Source organism: Necator americanus, chromosome II (assembly GCF_031761385.1).
Source record: "Necator americanus strain Aroian chromosome II, whole genome shotgun sequence".
Taxonomy (NCBI): domain Eukaryota; kingdom Metazoa; phylum Nematoda; class Chromadorea; order Rhabditida; family Ancylostomatidae; genus Necator; species Necator americanus.
In genome coordinates, this window is record NC_087372.1 from 3060942 (window position 1) to 3083258 (window position 22317).

Consider the following 22317-nt stretch of genomic DNA (forward strand, 5'->3'; position numbering starts at 1 on the left):
TCGACTCGACACTGACCGCGTACGTAATCTGTTTTTTGGTCGGGTGCTACCACCACCATGATCCGCCCACTCAGTTCGTTGTTTCCGCTACCATACATCATCGTTTCGTAATTCATCTTCATTCGTTTTTCTTCATTTTTTGTCCGTGTTCACGATTAGTTCTCAGGTGATTTTTGATGCTTGGGTGGCCGTGATTGTACAGTTAAACGAATAATTGTGGAATTTCTTGGTGATTTTACGGAATCTACGAAATTACGGAAATTTTGATGAGCGAGCCAACAGAATCATAACATTTATTTATTTCCCTCCTTGTAATGAGGGGGGAATATTTAATAAATCACATATTTGTTCGTTCCCAAGAACTTCTTCTTCGTTTTCTTCCTAATTTTTACTTCCTTGATAGTTTTCAAATCTCCTAGGCGGTAGGCTCATGCCACTCGATGATTTCGATTCGATTTTTTCTTGTTTTTGTATACATTCCGTTTATGTATGTGTACCCGTGAAAATGTTAAAAAATTCAATATTTTAGAGACACGGTGAGATAAGTCCTCGACTATCATCAACATGAACGATGTATTTCCAACACAAGCTACGGCTGAAGAACGATACATTGCTATTTTTGGCACAAGAACACGATTTGTCGTCATGGTTCTTGTTCTACTCTGTTTGACGAGTATATGGTAGGTGGAAAAACAGTTGTTATTACTTCTTAATTACTCGCTCACTGATTAAAAGTTTTATTTCCGCGGAAAAAAAATGTTGAAAAAGTTGAAAAATCTAATGGACCTAAGAAAATCTGAATGAAAATCATGCATAGATCATCATCCGGTACCTAGGACGATAAGAGAATACCATCCTTCTCAAAGCATTCCTCGTTTTTTTCCACCTACTATTTTTTCTTCTCCCAGTTTTCTGGATTAGCTATCAATTACCAGGACCATAAAATCCCATTAAAACACATCTTTCACACGACGTTTCCACTTCTCCTAACCATTCGAATGAGCGATGATCTGATCTCTGATTAAGAAGGATAAAATTTACTTCGGAACATCGTCGTAAACGTTGCCGTGATATCGTGAAACGATAAAATGGAGGAGGTCACGATTCGATGACCTGAAATGGAATGGTTCGTATTTTCCTGATAAGATATGTGGTACTATATACGAAGATCACTATGAGTGGACGAAAATCGAACAAAAATCCGTTTGCAGAAACGTCTAAGAAATAGAAGGATACTGTAGAGAATAATGTTACTGTACTGCTTTAAATTAATTGTAAAGTAACTCAAAAATTATTGGCAACATCTTTCAAAGTGAAAAATTATGGAACTCTCAGTTGTTGTTGCTTTCTTCTTTGTAAGGTCCCATGACGAGAATTCTCTCAAATAAATCTCAATCACTCTCATTCCTCCACTTTCGTCGATCCGATTAATCGATTATTATTTTTTTCATTAGATGTCAAAGGAACATTTAGCTTTTTTTTTTTGTAGTTGTACAACTGTGTAGAACATCCGCAGCAGGACTGAATCCTTGTTGATCATTTGCAAGTATCACCAAACATGGGTAACTCTGAAAATATGTTGGTTACCGGGAAATATTTTGCGCTGAATATGCCGTGAACAAGCGGAAAACATCTGAATCATCATTATCGTTGTATTTTGTTTGCGTACGAGAACTTTTGGGGATCCATGAAATTGTCGGAGAAATCATTTTATTCTTCATATGCCCATTCCTCTAACTTTTTTAATTTTTATCTCTTTTTATTTCACTTTATTTTTTAATTCTTTCTATTTTACTTGAACTGTCTAAACCAAATAAAAAGAAACTACGTACGTTAACAATTCTCTGTAACCCTCATTTGCTCTCTTTTCTCAATGAATCCGGGATTTGTGGATGGGTTTTTCCTAAATGTTTCTTTTTTACTCGGTCGTTTACCTAAAGAAGATAGGTATTCACACCATCCGATCAGGGAAATTCAAGAAAAATTTGTCTTCCAGAAAATTGCGCTGCCCGGAGGGAAAATTTTAAATTGCAGGAAAAGACTAATGATTTATTTATAAGTTGGAAGACAATTACCGTAATACTAAGAATAGTTCAACATTCATCTCGAATGTTTTAAGACTTTATATACTGAAATTTACCGTTTTTTTCTGTATGCATCCATGAAATTCTTATTTACTGTATAATTTCTTCATTTTTCCCTTAAATCAGCTCCTATCATGATCGGTTTATAGTCACGAGATTTTCGGGCGCTTGGCCTCGTAGCGATAGTTTATGTTATGATGGCTCGTAGTTTAAACAGATACAGATAGACTGGTTCTACGCGGAAACTTTAATGGGAAACAGTAGATTTATGTGAAGCATCGGAAAAAATCTCTTTCTCCCCTCCCCTCTCGCTTTTTCTCCCTCTCGTCTTCTCTTTCTCTTCTTCTGACCTTGCCATTGTCATCATCCGATGGCATTATTTACGACACGAATGCACGCGGCAAAAAAAAACCGAAACGAAAACAAAACAATAACCTGTCCACGCCGCCGCCGTATCCCGGAAAAAGCAGAAGATTTCCGTGTTAACATGACCTAAAATAAATAAACTCGTATCGAACATATCGTACATCAACGCACATCGGCGTTGAATAACAAGCATACGTACGTGTACGTACGTACGTATGTGTAAGAGATGTTCGACGTCGGCCCGCTCGTCAAATGACAGCACAGCTCATTGATCACGTTTAAATACCGTAGACATTCAAAGAAAATTGGACAGGTTCCAGAAGAAAGCTGTTGCCGCTTGCAGTGGAACCTGTGCAATATCTAGAACGTGAAAAATTCCCTAGCATTTTCCCAAATAAACCGAATACATTCAATTTAGAGTTTTATTGTGGGATGATGATAACTTCCTATTCTCATCCAGGAAAAAATCCCTTCTCTAATTTCTTGTTCAGGTGTTTTTTTTTTCCTTTCAACACTCAACAGATGCACATTACGGCAAGTATTTGAAAGTGACCTAGTCGACAGAGACGCGATTTTTGACGTTTAAATCTTCTCCCCAAAAAAAACTTCAGCTAAATTTCTAGAACAAGTAAAGAATAGTTAGTTGTGTTTTGTTTTCTGGTACATCAAACGTCTTCTTAAAGCCAAGGTCCAATCAATCGCTACCTGAGTTTAATTAGTTTACTTTAATTTTAATTTTTTTTTTACTTTTGACTAGATCTCCTTTTGTTGTATCTTTGTATCAAATACGGGCCGGGCATACATGAACGCGTACGTACGTACACACGGGCAGAAATTTCCAAATATGGAAACTTTTCACCTAGTAAAAAACAGTCGATCGTTTCTAGTATAGAAAGCTTGCCTTTTCTTCTCAGAACGCTTGAAAAAATGTACTTTTGGAAAATAAAATTTATAAAAAAAAAGATAAGTAATTAATTCTAAAAAATGAAATAAATAAACAATTTTAAAGTGAAGTTAGTAATAACTTCGAAAATTTGGAATAAATAAGTAATTTTAAACAATAAAAATTCAGAATAATTCAAGAAAATGATTTTAAAAAACTAACTAAAAAATTAGATTTTTCTTTCCTTTGATTTTGGTGTAATTTATTCCACGTGTCCTGTAAACCATAGTAATTTTGCTCTGGAAGAGGGTTCTATTAGAAATAGCCTCGTGTCGCTATATGTATCGATCTATAGATAATATATATATATATATATATATATATATTATAATACATAATTTTATAACTAGTATATAATATTATTATATATAATTATTAAGGTCTAACATCCTATGTTTCAACTTTGCGTTGATTTGTATGGAAGCATCGGACACGGTAGCTGAAGGCGTCAACGACACGATGACTAAAGAAACACAGACGTCACAGCCACGATTCACGCACGGTACGTACCGTTTCGGCTGTTTTTTTTTGTTTGCGCTACTATCTCTGTGTTTTTGTGTGTGTTCACCGATCCGATGTTGTGTTTATTTGGTTCCACAAAAATAGAAACTCCTCACGAACGTGAGTACATTTTGCCATATTTGGAAATTTCTGCCCGTATGTACGTACGTACGCGTTCGTGTATGCCCGGCCCGTATTTGCGCGTGATGCGTATGCGTGACCGGTCATAGGTGATACCGCTGATTGATGGCCGACCATAATCATCCGCCCGCGCTTCCGCGCGCCCCGCCGGAACATTTCACATCGATCGTGATGATAGCGTCGTCGGAGAGATTTTAAAGATCACTTCCATATCCATACGCGCATCTATGTCCATATCCATGAAGGAGAAATACCTACATATACAAGATGATCATAAAATTCTGTGTTAAAGGTTTGGAGACTGAATAAAAACGCAAAATTTTTCTAGTTAACTAAACGCACTTTTTATTACTACATATTACTATTATATTACTACATATTATATTTTTCTATTAATTTTTTCAGTTAACCAAACGCAGTTTTTTTTTTGGGGGGAGGAAACACAGTGAACTCCATTTTAAAGATATTTATACATATTTATATTTATACTACACATTATACGCACAATATATTATTTATATATTATTTTATTTATATTTTATATTCGTTATTTTATATTATTATTTATTTTATATTATATTATTTTGCATTAATATAATATATTATATTAATTTATTTATATTATACATACGATATTATAAACTACTATTTTTTCTATCGAAAGAAACTATATATTACTATTTTTTATCGAGAAAATATCTGCGCATTGAAAATTTTGATAAAACTTTACATGACAGGTTTGAAGGCTGAATAAAAACGTAAATTTTTCCAGTTAGCAGAAAAATATGAACTGAGTTTTTTTTTGGGGGGGAAATTTTTATCTATATTTTCATTATTTCATTATTCCATTTTAGACTTTTCATTCACTTAACACCATTTTACATAGTAAGCAACATTTTAAGGATATTATTATATATAAAATTATTATATTATTATTATTACACTGTTATATTATATATACTATTGTATTCCAATCACGCAGCTTAATTTTTTCTCATAGAGGTTTTTTTCATAGTTAACATCTTCGAGCCGCAGAGATAAATGTTTAACCTTTAGTCAAATTTTAAGGAATACTCAAAATCTGTGGAATTTCCGTTTAGTATTCAAATCGTTCTTTTTTTTTTCCTGAGCCTGTCCACCATTTTTACAACAACGACTAATTGACTTTACGTGATCATTGACGTCAGATTTTTAAAAAGAAAAGGAGAATAAGGACACGAAGGGATACGGTGAATCCACAGTTCTCGCCGGTTTTAGTAGAAATTCTCGGAGTTCAACAACTTTTTTAAAGAATTTTCTTTTAGCACCTGCTATTTGAGTTCAAAAAAGAAAAAGAAAAAACTCTCCACAGGTTATCAGTGGAGAATTTGTTAACAGATAAAAATATTTGAATTTTTTGCATGCATGGAAAAATACCACCTTAAAAAATATTTAAAAAGATAAAGGATGAAGTCACTGGCGTTAATCAATCCACTTGGGATGCGCCAACGCGTTTTACTGGAATTCGTAATCGTTGGGGTTTTGGAACGCGTGTTGGCCTATACAATGACTTGCTGGGGCCAGCCGATGATCAAGTCAGTGTTTTTATCCTCCCAGACAAGTCTGGCACCATTTATCGACCCCGGAAGGATGAAAGGTTTGCTCGGCACTAGGGCGGTTTCCAACTATCGACCGTGTGGCTACAGTGGTCCTCTAACCGGCTGCGCTACATCCGCCCTATTCCAATCTAAGATAGATATTTGTTATGAAGTTCAGCATAACTATGTACTATGCACTTTAGTAAGTTATCAGCTTTCGTATAAATCGTAACTTTTGAAAATGACAGACTTTGAAGTTTGGCTACAATGGTACAAACATTTGGGTCTCACTTCCCCTGTCGCAGGTCTCAATAAGGAGACTCATCAGGAAATGGAGGAAAAGAAATAATGGACAATAAATGCGTCCATTATTCTTTTTACAGGTCCATTCTGCACTTCCTCAGATCTCAAAATTAGGAGTTTTCCGAAGAAACGGAGAACCAGAACAGAGAACACATAATATGACATAATCATATAATACAGTAATATATAATATTGCAATCATTTTTCTATTTAAAAAAAATTAAAACTCTATTTAAAATTCTACTTGAAAAAAATTCTATCGTTATTTTTAAGCTTATGAATTTTGAACCCTACTATTTCTGTTTCAAATATATAGTCTCTATTTTACCGTTGATATTTTATAATATCTAAAAATTATATTATATTATATAAATTTTAAATACAAATTTACAATTTCTGATCGTGATTTGAACTATTAAACTGTAAGAGTTACCTTAAGGTCAAGAATCATGGGCGATTTCTGTGGTGGCTGTGGCTGCACTGCTGGGAAATTTCCCTACAGTACATCTGGTGAATAGATTCGGGATTCGGACAGTATTTGCTGGACTTGGAGTGCTTAGCGCCATCTCTACACTTCTAATACCAACAACTATTAGGGTAAGTGATTTAAGGTTATTAAGGAATTTTTTTCCCCTTAAGGCTCCTCATTCTCGTGGTGCTGCTAATAATTTTAAAGGATTTTCACACGTCCTTCAATTTTTTTTTTCGTTTTATGAATTTTTGACTTGAAAAAGCCTTTAAAATCATAGCAAAAAAATTAAAATTGTTTTTTTTTCTGCGATAACATAAGTCATTCTACTGCTCTGAGTTCAGCGATTCAGGAGCTACAAACTCATCCGCGCTTTTTAAGTAAATAAATAAATAAATAACTATAGATCTAATCTAAATATGGCAAGCTTTCGCAATTACAGTATCCTAGCGGTGTTTGCTTAGGCTTAAAAACCGTTTAAGTACCGTTTTCCGTTTCTTTAAGTATTAGTTTTTAATGAGAAGCTATTTATTTTTTTCTGTCAATCATTCTATAAAAAAAATCTTTTGTTGGATTATGTTTACGGAACAATTATCCATTATATTCGACATCATTCGACTCGACGGTGATCGATGCATACAATTTGACGAATGAGAATGTGTTCAGCTCGGTTTCTACTGGTTTCTTGCCGCTCGTTTCTTACAAGGATTCGCGTTCGCCGCTAATTTCCCTGTGATCGGATCATTTTGTGCTAAATGGACCTATTTTAAGCAGGTATCCGTAGGCACCTAATGATTAAGTGAAGGAAGAAAAATTGAAAGGATTTTAAAGCAGTTAATTTTTTCAGAATGGTCTATTCGTCTCAGCTTTGGTCGCTTACGTTCAATTGGCACCCGCTTGTACAATGCCAGCTTCAGGAGCTCTATGTAGTGCATTTAGGTAAATATACATACTTAATCCACTTTAATCCACTTCAGTTGGATTTTTCCCGACAGTAAACAAGAAAAAATACCTTCGAGGAGCTTCGACAGAAGTTCTACGGGATTTATCTGGGATTCTTTAAAATGTTGTTTTAAGTCCAAATCCTCAATCGATCCATTGAAATACGAAAAAAAAAGAAGAAGGGCACAAAGAAACAGCGTTCTTCTAACTGTTTACAGCTGTAGTCTGCAAAAAAAAAACTCAGGGATCGTTTCGCGATTACGCGACTTAGGCCTAATCTTGTAAATATACTCCTATGATCGTATGAGTAACATATGACTCATGTATCGGTGTATTGCACACCTTCATTACAATGTTTTGATCGAATAATAATAAACAAACTGGCGAGCAACAATAATAAATAATAAAAGTAAACAAAAAGTAATGAAATAAGGTACTTTCAGCAATTTTCTCTGGACAAGCCCTAAGTAGTAACTGACTATTAGATTTTTTAGAAAATGTTTTCTTGTTTGTTGTTTGTGAGTGCTTAACAATTCTGTCACTTATTTATCCGAATATTATTTTTTTGCATGCTTCTCTCCTTATTTACTATTTTTGTATCGTGGTTTGTTTACTATTTGGTGATTACCGTATCGAAAGAGCTAGAAGGGCTAAATATTCACAGATTGGCTTTCGATTCATTAATCCTTAGATCTCAATTCGGAGACACCCCACTGTGACCAGTTAACTGTATTGAACCAAACATAGTCGACGTCAAACCAGTTCAACCGAGTGACCGCGTCGAACACGCATCGCGCGGCGGTAGTTGTTTTGGGGAACTCATTCAGATCATTGACAAATGAAGACTACCGTACTTTCGCGCGGTACAAGAGGTGTAGACAGTTTGTGACCTTGTCCCAGATTTTTATATAAATAAAATTTCTGTCATTTTTCAAACAACTGCTGCTATTTTCTGGTGATGCTGTTCGCAGCGAAAAGTTACTAATTTTCACTAACTCACGCTATTCATCCTCTCCAACCTCCAAATTGTTCTTAGATTACGAATCAATATGGCCATTACGGTAATATTTCGACAATTGTGGGTGGGTATTTTCACGCCTAAAGTCACACAGGACCGGTTATTTTAAATAACAAATGTATTTTCTTAACTTCGTACGAATGTAATAACAAAGCAATTACGCTTGGTAAAAAAAAGTCACTTTGTGGAAGAAAGAAGAATATACCCTAAGGCGTCAAACATCAATATGTTACACCAAGTTTTGAAAAAAAAGACAGGAAATCTTTGTGAAAGTATCCATTTGTGGCGTACGTATGGAATACTCAACCGATCAATCAATAACTATAAAATTATAGAGGTTCACAATCGATGCGATCATCACGTTCTCAGATAAGATCTTGGGATTTTGTATTTTTCAGATGGCCATCGATTTTCTACGCTCATGGTGCTGTCTCATTGTTCCTCTTCATCACATACGGTCTATTCTACCGTAATTCTCCTGGAAAACATCCATTTGTCGGAAATGTGGAACTGCGTAAGATTGGTGTCGGAAAAGCTGAAAATGTCGAGTAAGTACGAATTTTGAATGGGGAATTCCCTTTTTCCATAAAAGTATTTGGTGAGAGTACATAGTTCATACGTTTTATGGATGTATCCTCGGACAGATACGTCAAAGACAGTGAATATATTATGTTTTGTAGGCTAGTTTCTGAAAAAAAAAAGTTCGCACTCATTAAATACGTGTAAAATCGTGGGGGAAACTAGAAATTCGAATTTTGTAGCGAGAAAAAAAGACACTACGCATAGGATTCGATAATTCTTGAACTCATTTGTGTGGAACGATCCGTTTCGCTCTAATCCGCTTTGTTTAATCGCTATTCTTTGACACAGAAATTAGTGTAGTACAGTATCGTGTATTTTCGAACTCTTGATCATTGGACGTTTAAATGTGGTGGGGACTCGTGGATTAATTAAAAATCACTACCGTTTGCTGGACGAGTGCGAGTTTCGTCGAAAAAAAAATCTATTTTTAACTACTTTGACCAAACATCGACTCGGAGGAATAATTAGAATTTTGCGCCGAATCGCATCGATTGTTCAGAAAAAAAAACCTACCATCCGGAAACGAACCAACTTTACATAAAAATTTAAGTTTCATAAAGCTTTCGCATATAAGTTAGTAATATAATTTTATATAGTTTTATTTTATTTCTAGTCTTCGTTTATTTTCTATTATTTATTTTTCTTAATTTTTTACTTATTTATTTTTTCTTTATTTTTATATTTCTTAATATAATCACTTTTCAGAACGCCTCTTATTTGAAATTGCTGTCAAAGAGACTCAAAAATAATGAAATACATCAGACATATCTTTTTCCTTTCTTTCCACGGTGGTGTAGCTCGATTTTTCTGCCTAAATTATAATTAAAAATTGTGAATTTTAGTAAACGGGCCCTACAAACGATACCGTATGCAGCGATCCTCAGAACTCCGTCAATATGGGCTGTATGGATTGCATCGATTGGGAATTTCACCTGTGTGAATATGATGTTCCTTTTCTCACCAAAATATCTGTCTACTGGTAAGTTCTGGATAGTGGTATCGACGCCATGGTTATGCGGAAGTATTATTTTTTTTCGTTTCACGTTTTTTTTTTCAGTTCTCGGATTTGCTGTACATAAAACTGGTTTCACTGCTGCACTTCCGCCACTCGCTCAATTTCTCAGCAAATTGATCTTCGGTCTGATAATATATTATTATTATTATTATTATTACATTATTATATCATTATTTTTGTCGTATTGTCATCTAGAAAAAAAACGCAAACGTCTTATTTTTCTCATTTTTCATTTTTCGGCAAAACTCCTCGCTTTCATGCAAATTCCTAGCCTTCTTCCATATTTTTTGAGTAGTAGAATCATCCGCACCGTATTCTGACAACGGTGATTATCCTGAGAAGGCGAAACTTACCAAAAAAGCGATTTTAAAGCAGATAAGAGAGTTTCTGAATTGGAATAATCAAAAATGGAGTAGTGAAAAATTTTGTTACCACCAATTTTTGGGTCCCAGTAATCCGGGTCCCAATTTTATGGTTTTTCGTTATGAGAACTACTGGGTTAATGAAGTCAAATTCCTTACAAAACGGATTACACGTATCCTTCTCCTGAGGAATTGCACATATTCATGGATGATGATGACCTGAATGTAGCGTTGTGAATTATTCACGGAAAATGTAACGCACACACCAAAAGAATGAATTTTCTAAAAAAAAAGGGAGATGGAGAATATTTTCTTGAGACGTAGAGTTCATCCGAAATTTTCGACACCTGGTTCCATTCTCGACAACGCGGGCAAATAAGGATGCAGCTTGCAAGTGTAATTGCAAAAACAAAACACATTGACACATTCGAATATCGAAAACGTATGAAGCACAGAAGTATGTAGAAGCCAGTTGATCTTTTTAACCAACGACCTAACTCTTTACAGACAAAGGATTGGCAGACTGGGACAGTGTAAACTGGATTAGCGGTAAAATTACTCGATAAGCCAATTTTTTGCACCCGTATAATAATAATAAACATCGAATAATAAACTCCAGCTAACGCTTCATTTCGTCAATCCTGTGGATGGAATGAGTTGTATCGTTGGATCAACTGGTGCACTTAAGATTTTTCTCTTTTCCTTTTCGCCTTTTTGTTGTTTTAGCTGGGAACGTTGTCTACTTTCGTAGAAAAACTAATATCGAAAATTCCGGCAATATTTTTAATTGATAATGAGCTTCTTCTGTTTCTAGCACTTAGGATCCAGAGAAAATTTTAGTTGACTCTAGGTCTCTAACAACAGTTCACATGGAATTATCCATTTTCATAGTTGCCTCCTGAGCATTTACGATTTCAGGAATGTTATCGGATCGAATCAAGTTCCTGTCCGAAAGCAACAAATTCCGATTGTTTAATTCGCTTGCTTTTTTGGGTTCAGCAGTTTTTCTTTCAATCCTTGCCTTTATGGGTGACTCAAATAAGGTACCGTAGCAGTAAAAAAACTACAATCCATAGATTAGAAAACTTTTTTAAATTGATTTTTTCCTTCAGAATTTGAATATGATTGTTCTTGGTTGCGCAGCTGGCATACTAGGTGCAACCACTGGTGGTTTCTTTAAGGCAGGTCCTGTGCTGTCGAAGCAATACAGGTATAAAAATTATTTATTCAAGATCTCATTATTAAAAAAATTAAAAATTGAATCAGATACCTCAGCTATTGGTTTGCTAGTGGCTAATTTTTTTTGCTTGCTAATTAAATATTAAATAAGCCGTATAGCGCCAATGTATGTTGTTATGTTCCCAATTAATCAATAATCCAAGGAATTTTCTCTCATTTATCGTTTATGATGACACTACGGGAAAATGAAAATTTCCATCTGAGGATTGATCTGCCTCCTAATTTTGCCTATTTTTTTTTTGCACAGAGAACTTTTCTCCGTCTTTCTTTTTTCTGATCCTTCCAATACTTTATCCATTTTGTTCTCATTTATTTCTCATATCCATCAAACAAAATTAAAATTTCTTTTTGACAAAAAAAAAAACACACACACATACAGTCGGATTTTTTTCAGTCACTTCGTCACTGGGAACATTTCATTAGGAATCACAATAACAATGCTGGTTGTACCATTTATTGTGAACTCACTCACACCGAACAATATTCAGGATGAATGGAAATGGGTGTTTCTAATTATTGCCGCAGTTATGGTAAGTACAGTACTCATTCATTCACGCTTATTTTCTATTGTATTGTGGTGGACCATGAAAACAGAAAGAAGGGATTTTTTTCTGGATAGAAGAAAAGTTAAGGGTTTTAAGTTAATTGCAGTGAAGTTTTTGAAAAAAGTAATGGTTCGAGACTTTCTTACCAAGAAAATTGACGGGTTTAATTTTGAAGAAAATCAGGAGTTTTGAATCAGAATTATTTAAATTATTGCATCGCCCGGATACTTTAGTTTTAATTATATTTAATTCAACCAAATTTTTAATTTTTAATTAACGACCACATTTTTTTACTCAAAATTTCACTTCCGACTACGAATTCTCTCTCAATTGATCATGACGCTTTCTGGTCGATCGATCGATTTAGTGATCGGATAGGGGCAGCGCAATTCTGTTCAAACAAAGTATTTTTATTTGTGTTTTTATTCAATAGACGAATAAAATGGAACTAGTCTCTGTTGAAAAACAACAGCAACAAAAAAGAACAGAAAAAAAGACCCGAACTATTTATTTCCTGCTACGTTGAATCCAGTGAAAAACAACAGTCGGACGCCACTAAATTTCCGGGTTTACCTGTGATTGTTGTTGTTGTTTTTTTCTCCTATAAGATGGATCTATGTTTGTATACAAATAGAACTAGCCGAGTTACATACCTCCCTCGACTCCTCTTAACACAGTGAATTCAACATTTCACTAAGAGTATCGGATAGAAAGATTTGTTCTCGTGGTTGAGTAAAATGAGTTCAAAACTGAAAAGAAATTGATAATATCGAAAAAAGGATGACCCTATGATTTCTTTCTTTTTTCCAGGTCGTCACAAACATCATATTCATCATTTTCATCAAAGGTGAGCCATGTGAATGGACGACAGACGAATTCGTACGTTCACGAACGTTGGGCTCAGTGAAGGTACAGGATGTCGCGAATGTTCCACCACCGACTGAACAACGATTTTAATTCCCTGACTTTCGGAAAGTTTCTTCTTACTGCTTAAATCGTGTAAATTCTGTTCGATGGACGAGCAAAATGACTTAAAATCAAGTTATTTTCCTATCAGCACATTCTCCAGGTGTTACCCTCACTTCCTTCTCTTCTCAAACTTTTGAGTGCTCAGGAAATCTCGCCTCAATGACACTTTTTCCTTGTGTTCTTTTTTCCACGTTAATCTTCCACCTCATTTCATAACCACCGTAATTTCCTGTTCGCCATCTCCTATGATCTATGTAGTATCTTCTCAATACCTTTTTTGTGAGGATCTCTTGCAGCTATAGATCAAAAGAGAACTCATAGTTCTGGATTTGAACTTTAAAAGTGAACGGAAAACAGGTAAAAATGAGTAGGAATCAACCAAAAAGTATGATTTGGGCGGAAGAAAACTTTCAGTCAAACTTGGCCTCTTCTACTTGGTTTTTTCTACGGTGACGTGGTTCTGAAATTTCCCGTGAGCAGTCGCAAAGCAAAATTTATGAAAAGAATTTCTAAAATATTAGTTTGATCTCACATCATCGGAAAACAACCCGTCTCTTTTTCGTCAAAGCCGGAAACTGAAAAAAATTGGGGCAAATCGGCTCATAAATCGGATCAATCATTAATTCCCTCCGAGTAAAATTGTCGGCAATTAAACACCTAAGGTTATTTACCACCTACGAAATTCAAGTTTACAGTTTATACGATTAGATTCAGCGTAGTTGATCGTTTTGTAAACAAAACCCAGGATTCTGATGCGAAAGAAAATCCGTAGAGTTTTACTGATTGATCCTGATGCACAGAAATATCTAAAATATTTCAATAAGTAACGTGGTAGTTCAAAATTCCGTACATTAGCGGATTAAAACGATTACTGTCACCTACACGCCCTGCTAGAATGATGGGACGAAGTCCCGTCAGTCATAAATTGTGAAAAAAAACTGAACAACGAGTCTGCAGCATGCGTTTTTTTTTTCTTATTTGGTCCCTTCCCTTCCCGCCCTCCCTTCCTCCTCTTCTTTCTTGTACCCTTACTATGGTACAACTGGTAAACATTTGCATTTATTTCTCATGGTTTATTGGAAACAATGCAAACGCCTCCACGAACCCTTGTACAAATTCTTCAAGGCATTCGAAACCCCTCGCCCTCGCCTATTTCTCCACCGGAAACCGGAACGGTTTTAAGTTCTTCATGCCGACAAGGTCAATGGTACGTGTTTAATGTTAGATGTCTGATGTTTATGTTGCTCCAATATCAATCTGCGTTTCTTGCGATATCCTCAGGGAAGAGGCGGTTGTTTGGCTACCGTAACCCGTCGTTGTTGATTGAGGTTCTCAGACGAGGAGAAATGGTGGAATTTTGACGAAAAAGTGAAAAAAAAATCATCACGCCTTCTTCGTCATTTTAGCCCCTTATCTTCGCCTTGTCGAAAAAAAAAACTCCTCTTCGGTAACACAATCACCACAACCCACAGTGGAAATGAGGTCCCGGACAGAATTGTCCGCATTTAGGCTTCAAACTCATCACTCCTGCACAACCCTTCACATCCATAATCTCTTCGCTTTACAACAACTTGTTCCTTGATCAAATTGATTGACCTTGAGGGTGGTTACAAATATCTCCTACCATAGCGGACTCTCTGTTGGATTATAATCGAAATATTCGAATGTGGTTCGAATGTCTAACAGGATTCACTCTATTCTCTAATACGGTAGTGACAGTACCGTAGACATGAACTAAAATATATTAGGGCTGGCAGAGTTTTGCTTGATATCGCTTTAAAGAAAAAGATTTGAACCTAAGGATCAACTACGAAATCCTTCTAAAAATTCTGGTATGGGATGACCATAACTGAGTTGGACCAGTCATATTTTCACAATCGAATTAATCACTGGGTTACTGTAATCGTACTTGTCGCTTGTTAGCTGTTCGAAAATATAATATGTGTATCCCTTAGAAAACTCAAATTTTAACACTTTAGAAGAAGAGAAAGACAAATTTTAAGGCACAGGGACTTAAGCCCCAAACCTATATTCTTAGCAATGGCTAGAACTATTACTATGAGAGTTAGTGTTTCTCAAAATGTCATCCATGAACATTAGGCCAAAGTATGCTAGCCGGAAAATTTAGCCTGAGGCAATATACCTTGCGCCGAACACGCATCCTTCATAACATACATATACTTTAGCTAACGGATACACTATTAACTATTCTGATCGAAGCGAAATTCTAAGAGCTACGGTAGAGGAAATTTATTCTTTTCAAGAGAAAAATTTTCTTTAGTTCCTGTCTCTTGCAATTTTTCGAATGATCCAAATTTTTGAACAGTGATTTTTTGCTTCTGTAGTTGACGCGATCTCCTCAGTTTAGCACTCAAAATCTGCATGACCATTCCCGTATGGATGTTGTTGAATCCTTATATGCATTCCATTTAGGATAGAACTATATTGATGGTTATTTCACATTATTCATGTGCGTTTAATGTTTCTTTATCACAATATACTGTATTGTAAGCTTTTAGCATCCTCATTTTCATGTACTGTTTTTTTTTTGTTTTTGTCTTTCATCACCGCTGTATACATGTTCCAATAGCATTAAACGTTGTTAATGTTTTCCCGTTTTCCTAGTATTAAGAAAATAAGTGAGCAGCCAGAGATTTCTGGTGATTTCTGATCCACACAATCTACTACATACGGTAATACAGGAAGATTCAGTACGACCAACAGGATTTTGTCATTCTCCACTGGAATTATCTGGAATTAAGTAGCAAAAAGGGGGCATACAGGAATTCCAGGTGAATAATGAAACTACGAAAGTGACGTTAAGAAGTTCCAAAAAAATTTAAATCGGATAGAAGTATCAAATCCGAATATATATTCGAATTATTGAGACTGTGAACACTACAAGAACAAAAATCACAAGAAGCTGAAAAAAAAATCCGAATAGGCTGAGAAGCTAACCATTCCTCCACAGTTTTTTTTTTCGAGCATTAAAAATACTAGCAAGTAAAGAGCGATAAAAGAAAACTTGTCCTATATTATTTGAAATATCACGAATTTTTCGCTTCTGTATGTGCTGCACTACCCATGACTTCAGTCAGGAGAAGCGTGTGGGCAGGAGGCTGCGTCAGCTGCATGGTGAGAACGAATGAAAGTCAAGAGTGAAAGAGGTTGAGAAGGCGTGGGAGAACAAGAACCTGAGAAAAGCCGATACTCTGCCAAGACAGTATAGCGGCAAGATGAAGAGGTCCTCGCCTGACCCAAACATTGTCAACAGAGTCGCTGTCGTGGAGGTAATTCTGCCCATCTGAAAGCAACATTTTATCACTTTGCTAAAGTGACAATCATCGTCAGTCCCTGGACTCAAGCACGCCCAAAGACAGACATACGCCGCGGTCAGCGAAGAGCCACAGACAGTGTCGGAGGTTCTAGTCTGTATTCAAAAGATGAAGAATGGAAAATCTGGCAGAAACGATAGATTAGCACACAAGTGCTGAAGTCTCCTCCTCCTTCTGGGACTCGTGAGATGACGAAGATTATCCCTACAATATGGATTGACGAAAGGATACCTAATGGGTTATGACTTCTCCCCACACGAAACTATCCGTCAAGGAACCAAGAAATTACCAAGGAATATCATTGCGGCGTATAATGTACAAGTTTCTGGAATGAATCGACTAATCCGACACAGCGAATAAACCACCTGCGGCAAACAAGCCGGCTTTTGCCCTGGTCGGTTGACGATGGATTAGGTGTTTATTGTGAAGAGAGTAAAAGTGAGGCAGCTGTGTTCAAAACGTCTACCGTTATCTTTTTTCGACCTTGAAGCCGCTTCCTCATCGAGGCCGTCTTCTCTATGCGCTTCGCGCCGATGGAGTTGCAGGAAAGCTAGTACGCCTAACAAAAGGAGATGAATAAAATACAACTGCTACGGTTCAAACATCAGTTGGATCTACTGCACCGTTCAAACTGAAAACTGGAGTGAGGCAAGAGGCCTTGGCGGCAATCCATACTTTCTGCTTAACTCCATACTTTTTTTCTACCGTCGAGCACATAATGAGAAGAAAAGTTGAGCAGTGTCCCGCCGTTGTCATTTTAGCACCGTTTGCACATCCCTTGGTGGATTTCGAGTACGCCGACACTGTAATAAAATTCGCCTCTAACAGCGCGAAGTTGCAATATGTTGTTAAGCCTGCATCAAGCATGGTGTGGGATTCCTCGAGACCTTCAGCGGGAATCAGGGTTAACGAGGAACCTATTGAATGAGTTCTGCTATTTGAGCTGGATGCTGAAGAACCATGGCAGCTACGAGAGAGATATTCAGCGAACATGCGCTAAAGCTAGTTTGGCATTCAACCCATTGACCAAGTGCGTCTGGTCGACCCCCATCGGTATTTGTTGCCAAACATTCCCTTTTTCCCTCAGGCATATTGCCTTACAAAGTATGAACTCTGGCATGGTGCTGGATGACGGCATCTTCTTGTGATGTTTGAGAAGTCTTTCCATATAACGGCGTAGGTTATATAGCTCGTACATTTCCAACGCGTATCTAAAGTACCTGATTGCGTTTAGTAAAAGCAGGGCCACCTGGTGCAGGTAACAATCAGACTTGTGTACGGGGCCCCTGGCGTAATATAGGTAAAAAATCATATTTTTCCTGAGTTTCCTCCACAGAATCGTTAAGAGTTTGTCCAAGCAACAACGTTCATCTCAACAATCTTTATTTCAAATGCATTATACTAACGTCTGTAACGTCTGAGATCTTGCAGACGTGCGGGAAGCGGAATTATATATTTAGGAATATAAAAACCAGAGCAGACGAAAACCATTGCAGCGATCGTAGCAAGGAGCATTAAAAAAGCATTTGAGTTCATTCTGAAACATTTTAGAGGCGTTATCAAGGAGTTTTGCCAACTGAAAGAAAAGTGGTGAGAAATAATTAGAAATGATGCAAAAAAGTTAGCTATGGCAGCGACTGCGAAAGAAAATGATTATTATTTAAGTCAGTGAAGGTCTAAAACGATGTTTCCAGAATTAGAGACTTTTAAAAGATTTTCAAGCTGGCCGTTGAGCGTCTGCAATCGGAATGCAATGATGTGAATTCGCCAGAGTCCCTTTTATGCACCGTTCTTAATCGTCCATAATGCATCCTTACTACAAATTGTTACAAAAAAAAGTGGTTTTAATGGATATGCCTATGTTTTGAAATCAAATCATACCGAATTTGAAATTCAAATGTGAAGTACGCTTGATTGAGCAGAACAAAGTCCCATGCAAAATATTAAATCTGAAATGCAGATTTTAAATGGAATCCTTGCTGTTAATGCTAGCGAAAACATTTGGAATGGCTGCCAAACTTGGTCGAATGTGACGAAGTATTCGCTCTGTTTGTACAGCGGTACGAATTAATATGATTGGGCTTGAAACACAACACAATACAATAAATTCACAAAACTAGCAGAGCAACGAACTTACTCTGACTTTTATCCAATCAGTCGTCATAGACTGGAACAAGTAGGTCAGCTTCCCTAGGGTTAATTAGGCTTTTCATAATATAATAGTCACAGTGCGTGGTGTTTTTCGTTCCTGTTGATCATCGAAGAATAGTTTTGACGACACCGTCAACAGGTGACCCTCCGGCCAAACCTAAGCTAGGAGAACTCAAAATGAAGAACATTACTCTAGGATTATAGGAAGAGTTCTTTTTATCCTGTATTCACTCCCCAAAAATGGTAGCGCTAAAAGCACTGCTTCCATTTGAGATCTGCATTTGAGATTTGAAATTTTGTATACAACCGTGTTCTCCTCAATCACGCACACTTCGCATCTAACATTACACGTCGTTGTGTCCCATTTTCAATCGTGCAGACAGCGGAACCTCTAACCGACTGCGGTACACCCGCCTTACAGAAAAGGATATAACTCTAAATATAGTGCCTGAAGTGCCTCAGAGAAAGAATCCTTATGTTGAAAGACCACTTCGGAATATGTCTTTGCGTATGATGACACTATTTTTCGTGTGTACTTGGAAAATAATGAGATAGTCTCGCTAATGCTCCTTTCTCTCCTTCTTCTCTCCTTGCTCCTTCTTCTTAAAATCGTTCATAATGCACCTTCAATTAAGATGACGCCGAAGAAAATAGTTTTAATGGATATGCTCTAAAAATGGAATAAACCGAATTATAATGTTAAATGCGATGCGCGCGTGATTGAGCAGAACAAAGTTGTATTCAAATTTTCAAATTTCAAATGGAAATTTCAAATGGAAGCACTGCTTTTAGTGCTAGAGCAATTGCTATGCATTGTTTGAGCATAGGAAACATGTAAATAATAAACGTGATCTATCAAATCGCATAAGAACACATTTGATTCGCTTGCACTGGGGCTTGTTTCAGCGAAATTTGACTCGTAGCAGAATAGGAAATGGATGCCGAAATCAGCACTATTTTCAGAAAGATGATGGACGTGTTCTCACTTTACTTCAATCAGTTCGCAGTTAACTTTCGACGAACAACTGAGCTTCTCCAACGTCACTGCACTTTCACATGGATAATCGACGGATTGTAGGCATAATGCTAAAATTCAAGGAACTCTTACACTCTTGGTGGTTAACGTTTTTCATCTCAATGAGAACAAGCACACCATATTTGCTGCATAAGGTCATCATTTACTACGCACGCTTAAAATCAAATTCGAGCGAAAAACTCATGATATTTGTTTTAAAGTGAAACTAAAAGTCGACAGCTACTAACTTGTGTCCCAAAATCCGTCACCGACGGATTAATCCGTCGCAAAGCGTCGGAATTCTTGTAAGTGGTCAAAATTAAATTCTGCAAGTGCCATTCGGAAGTAAATGAGCTGCTGATTTCAAATATACTTCGAGAATTTACTTTTGACAAATGTGTGGCCTGAAAATGGGCAAAGTTTCCTCAAGCCTCGTTAATTACTTTCACACCTCCGCAATCCTTCCATTGGCATACCCCGCGGATACCTCTCCATGGAAGGAAGGGGTGTTCATAGGATTTCCGCTTATTTCTCGAAATTGGACAAAATGTTCATTACATCCGTAATTAGGAGGTTATTTAGAGCATTTTGGTACCCCATATCATATGTTTGTCCAAAATTTCCATTCTCTTCAGAAATTCACGAAAGTGCTCCATCGAAGATTAATAAAAATCCATACTTTCCAAGCTGTGAAAAATCTCCTCGGAAATTTTTTTAGCAAACATCTTGTACTTGACAATAGTTTATATTGTTAGTAGCGGTGTTGTAGATTAGCTTTTCTCTTCAAGACCAACGCCAAGTGAATTTCAAAGAAGAAGTGTTTAGAGTTTGCTGGAAAAGTGATAGGGTATTCTACATAACCTGAGGAAGAAGGTATTCATACAAAGAAAATATTCCCCTAATCTTCTTCTTTGAGAAAAAAAAAACAAGGAAAAACGATATTTATGAGGTGACCAAATACCGTCTCGTATACAAAACGCATTTCTTAAGTCGAATCACATACTGAATAACATCAATCAATAAATCAATAATCATAGAATAAAACACTGCCAACTGAACTTTTCTTAGCAAATACAAGCAGAAATTGCGTATGGCAGCAACGGGAAGTTAGGAAGAGAATTTTTGAAAAATCGCCACCGTTTACACTCAGATGTACGGAGGAGAGAAGAATTCCTAGTCATTAACACGAAAGTTACCTATTTCAGATTAGGTTGCCTTCGTGCACCGTAGTAGGATGTAGTTTTTCCCAGCTAAGAAAAAAATGTGTTTCCGAATGCTTTTCCTTGAGGACATCAACGACTTTCTGTTTCGGAAGTAACCTAACATAGTCGTCACCCGTCAGTGGAGCTGACACTTATGTCTACCTGTGGGATCGCGATACGCGTTCGACGTTGGGGCACGGCAGAACGCAAAGTAGTATGTCCTGAAAGAGAATGCGTATGTTTTGCTGAAGACGTTTCGTATCGGCGCTTAGGTGAACATAGATGCTGGTTACTGTAGGTGAGAATTACATATGTAAAGCATACGTAAATTCATTGAAATATTTTAACACTAGCCCAAATTATCTTGAATAGGCTCTTTGGGACAAAATGACGACTATTTCAACAACCAACAAATTTCCCGAACTGAATCACTTCCTCGCGTCAGACTTGTTCTGAATCTGATCACATCACTAACGAAATGATATTAGGAAAAGTGTTGCGCAAGCGCCAAGCGAGCGCCAGGACATCACTACCAAAACAAAACAGAAACAACCTGAATTCTGGGTGCGTTGCGATTGCGTAAGCGGCTGCGCTGATCGAGGTGGGACCTTGCCCGGTGCTTGGAACAGTCGCCGGCACCCGATGGGCCTTACCCGATTGCAACCGAGAGCGCAATTCCAATAATTCCAATAGGGAGAAGGGTGTTTTACCCGAACTATAAATTTAATTCCAGTATATATACTGCATGGTAAAAATTATGCTGTAATGCAGAGCAGATATAGAATTCACCAGGACCGAATAATTTGCTCCTTTCTGTTCCATAGAAAAGTCGCGAGTTAGTTGTAGAAAGTGAAGTGAAAACACTACCTCAAGAGGTTTTCAAGACAAAAACGAATGCGGATTACGTACACGTAGAGTCCAGCATCGTGTACTGTAGCCTACAAAAAGTTTAGAGTTGTCGAGAGAAAGCGCCATAAAGAAGTATGGTCGGGTCAAAACGACATGAAGCACGGACCGTTGCGCAAGCGGCTGCGCTCGAAGCGGAGCGGTGGAGCGTAGCGGTGCAGGAATCCTCGCTGCCGCCACACACTTCTGCAGTTCGCCATGGTCCCACCTCGATTCCAACCGCTGTCTCCACCGCACCGCTTCCGAGCGCGGCCGCTTACGCAACGGTCCGTGTTTCATGTCGTTTTGACCCAACTATAAGTCTCTCCTGGTTTTTTCTTCTTGTTCTTTTCGTGCATAGAACGTTATACTTGAGCGAAAATAAAATCTTACTAAAATATAAGTACCAGTTGGCAGTGACTTATCGTTGTTTCTGTTTGTAAGTGAATGATTTGAAATGAAATAGTGAATAAAATGAGGAAACGAACACAATAACACGTTCCAGCGTCAAAATACAAGGCGAATTAATGGAGAACACAACAAAAAAGTAGGTTTGATTGCCTTTGTGATACTGTACTTCGCTTTGACCGCAAGCATCGCGACTATTTTGAAATTTGGTGAAATGTACAACTAATTTGACATGAATGTCGAACGCGATGCATAGATGGCACAT

General features: G+C 37.0%; 1 protein-coding gene across 1 annotated transcript; it reads left to right on the plus strand.

Annotated features, from left to right (window-relative positions):
• Window positions 1–564: 564 nt before the first annotated feature.
• Window positions 565–13044, plus strand: RB195_016724 (uncharacterized protein; the record flags this gene model as incomplete). The annotated part of the gene is made up of 12 exons (XM_064183392.1): window positions 565–680; window positions 3774–3895; window positions 6355–6512; window positions 7051–7158; window positions 7232–7323; window positions 8743–8892; window positions 9769–9905; window positions 9984–10064; window positions 11222–11346; window positions 11416–11513; window positions 11937–12072; window positions 12898–13044. 12 exons carry the CDS (start codon window positions 565–567, stop codon window positions 13042–13044), a joined length of 1470 nt encoding a protein of 489 aa, XP_064039273.1.
• Between the last annotated feature and the right edge of the window lie 9273 nt (window positions 13045–22317).